General features: G+C 38.8%; 1 protein-coding gene across 1 annotated transcript in view; it reads right to left on the minus strand.

Annotated features, from left to right (window-relative positions):
• LOC145481027 (uncharacterized) overlaps positions 1-541 on the minus strand; it is a 6,621-nt gene extending 6,080 nt beyond the window's left edge. Inside the window, exons 1-2 of the mRNA XM_081459408.1 lie at positions 303-541; positions 119-143 (exon numbers count right to left, since the gene is read on the minus strand). Coding sequence (XP_081315534.1) covers positions 119-143; positions 303-362 — 85 coding nt within the window. The 5' untranslated portion in view covers positions 363-541. The remainder of the gene's footprint in view (positions 1-118; positions 144-302) is intronic.
• Positions 542-2,500: the final 1,959 nt, after the last annotated feature.

Consider the following 2,500-nt stretch of genomic DNA (forward strand, 5'->3'; position numbering starts at 1 on the left):
TAGCATTAAATCCCGGTTATTCTTCAGCTAGCAAATGAACGAGGCTAACGGGTCTTGTGGCTTCAACTGGGAATATAAAAAGTAATTCAGTTATAACTGATTCCATTCACATTCTCACCTTGTGAAACACTTCTCTCTGCATTCTGTTTGTTCATCAACCGGTGACGATTTTTCAAAAAAAGGAAAAAGGACCAAAGAAGGATCAAGAAAATTGTTTCATAATCCGCGTGAAAAGACTCATTCACTTTACAGAAAGAAAGGTCATTTTGAAATTCAGGTTTTCCAAGGCGGTGGTTTCATACCTGGACGAGAATGCAGGTGACAATCCATAGCATGGTGATATGGAAGACGGTGAGATCCATGATGGCGGAGTCTACAAACAGCAGAACAGTCTCCAAACTGTAAAAAAAGGAAATTGCTTTTTTACTTAGTTCTGGAGAGCTAAGCTCCTTGTTCGCACCAAAGCCTACTAGCTGTATAGCGTTTTCTCGAATAATCTCATTATCGTGATGACATCAACAGGAAAGCTTTTGGTGTTACTTAGCCCGGCAAGCTAATTGTTATCAGCCTAAATGTAAATAGCTTTCAATAGAAATATCTCGGCATCTTAAGAGATGTAAATCCTGCCAGCTTTTCTGGTTAAAAATCCATGCCGTCATTCGATATCAAAATACCGTAAAAAGCAAGTGGAATTACAGATATAAGACCAGTTGTAAATGCAGTTCGAATTCGTTTAGCCCTGTGAGATTTTCGTGAACACATAACAATAGAGCCCATATGTTGCAAGGTGATGGCGAGTTCGCTTTCATTGTATTTGCACGACTAATGCTTTTTTGTCAGTATTGTGTTTGTAAAATAGGTTTAGCAGTATCATTATGAAGATTTCTTTCACGGATGTAGCTTTCGTATGCTTTAAATCGTTCCCTGGACTAAAGCCTTCCGTGTCAGTACAAAATCATTAAAAAGGTATGTGAAAGTTAGAAAATGCGTTATTTTTTTAAACTATATCCTCGACAGAAAAAAACATAAATTACGGCGGATTCTTCAAATATAGTTCCGTTACAAAGTAATTAACGATTTAAAACGAAGGATTTCCTTGAAGCTTGATTCATACATTTTTCTTGAAAAAACTCATTTTGACAGCGTGCCCCACATTGCTGCGTGCGAGCGCAAAGGAAAAGATGGTGGAACCTAATTCAAAGCGTGCCTTAAGGGTTTCTGCTGTTCCTAACAATTGAGCTAATGGAGTAATGACACAATTTCTGTTCAAACTAAATTGCAAGCAGACTCAGTTTTAATTGCTTCTATAATCTATCATTTTCAATAGATTTCCGGGCCTAGTCAAACAAAGCATTTTAACAAAAACATTTTAAAATTTTACGTTTGAGTAGATCCACTTAGCTAAAATCTTTCTTTCTTCGTAATGGCGTGCGTAATTAAACGAATTCGGTTGCGTTAGACTGGCTTGAATTGTTTCGGGAGATCGACAGCGAAAACTAACCCTCTTTGAAAATTAATCTTGATTTCGATTCGGTACCCTAATTGCAATATCAAGATGATTGTAACAAAAGTTAGTTTCTGCATGGGAGGGTATTAATCTCAAGACCCAGTTGCGCTCTTGCTAAAACGAATTTTATCGTTCACTTTGAGTGCTGTTTCTTCAGATAAACTAAAATAGCAAGGGTAACGATTAAAATGAAGAAATCTCTTTTTAAGTAATTTAATTCAAAATTTATACATAAATAAAAAAAAAATTTAACTTTCAAATCGCCAAGGTATTTTTCAAATAATCCTTTAGGAGTTCCGTTGCTTTTAATTTTTTAATACAACATTTGCAACACCAATTCAGAGATTAAGTTAGCGTTGTAGCCTTTTAGCATTCTGTGACATACCAACATTCACAAATTCTTGAATTCTCCGTTTACTTTTTTTCGTTCCTGTTTCACGTAGTTTTGGTCACTTCAAAACCGCTCTCATGGCTGAAGCGGAGGGGGAGGGACAGGGGTACGGTCCAGTTCCAAGGCATTCATTGCTATTCAATAATCTAGCGCTGCTGGGTAGAATATAAAGCAGGCTGACGATTGGATAAGATTTTCGTGCCATCCACAGTAATCAAGGTCGAACTACAGTGCTAACAGTTGAAATCAGAGCTAAAGCCGAAGCCTGGGATTACTAACACTTACTGCTAGTGAATTTCTGTTGTGATTTGGAGAGCAGGGATGGCGCGGTGATGAGAGCGCTGGCCTACCACCATTGTGGCTTGCGGGTTCGATTCCGACCCGGTGTCACATGTGGGTTGAGTTCGTTGTTGGTTCTCGCCTTGCTCCGAGGGTTTTTCTCCGGGTTCTCCGGTTTCCCCCTCCACAAAAACCAACACTCCAAATTGTAATTCGACCAGGACCGAGGACCAGCATGAAAACCAGGCAAGGCTGATGTGGCTTCCTCTCTAAATATTGTAATTAATCGTCCGTATGAGGGTAGTTCCGTAAAGATTCAACTG

This window comes from Orbicella franksi, chromosome 3, assembly GCF_964199315.1.
Source record: "Orbicella franksi chromosome 3, jaOrbFran1.1, whole genome shotgun sequence".
Lineage (NCBI taxonomy): Eukaryota > Metazoa > Cnidaria > Anthozoa > Scleractinia > Merulinidae > Orbicella > Orbicella franksi.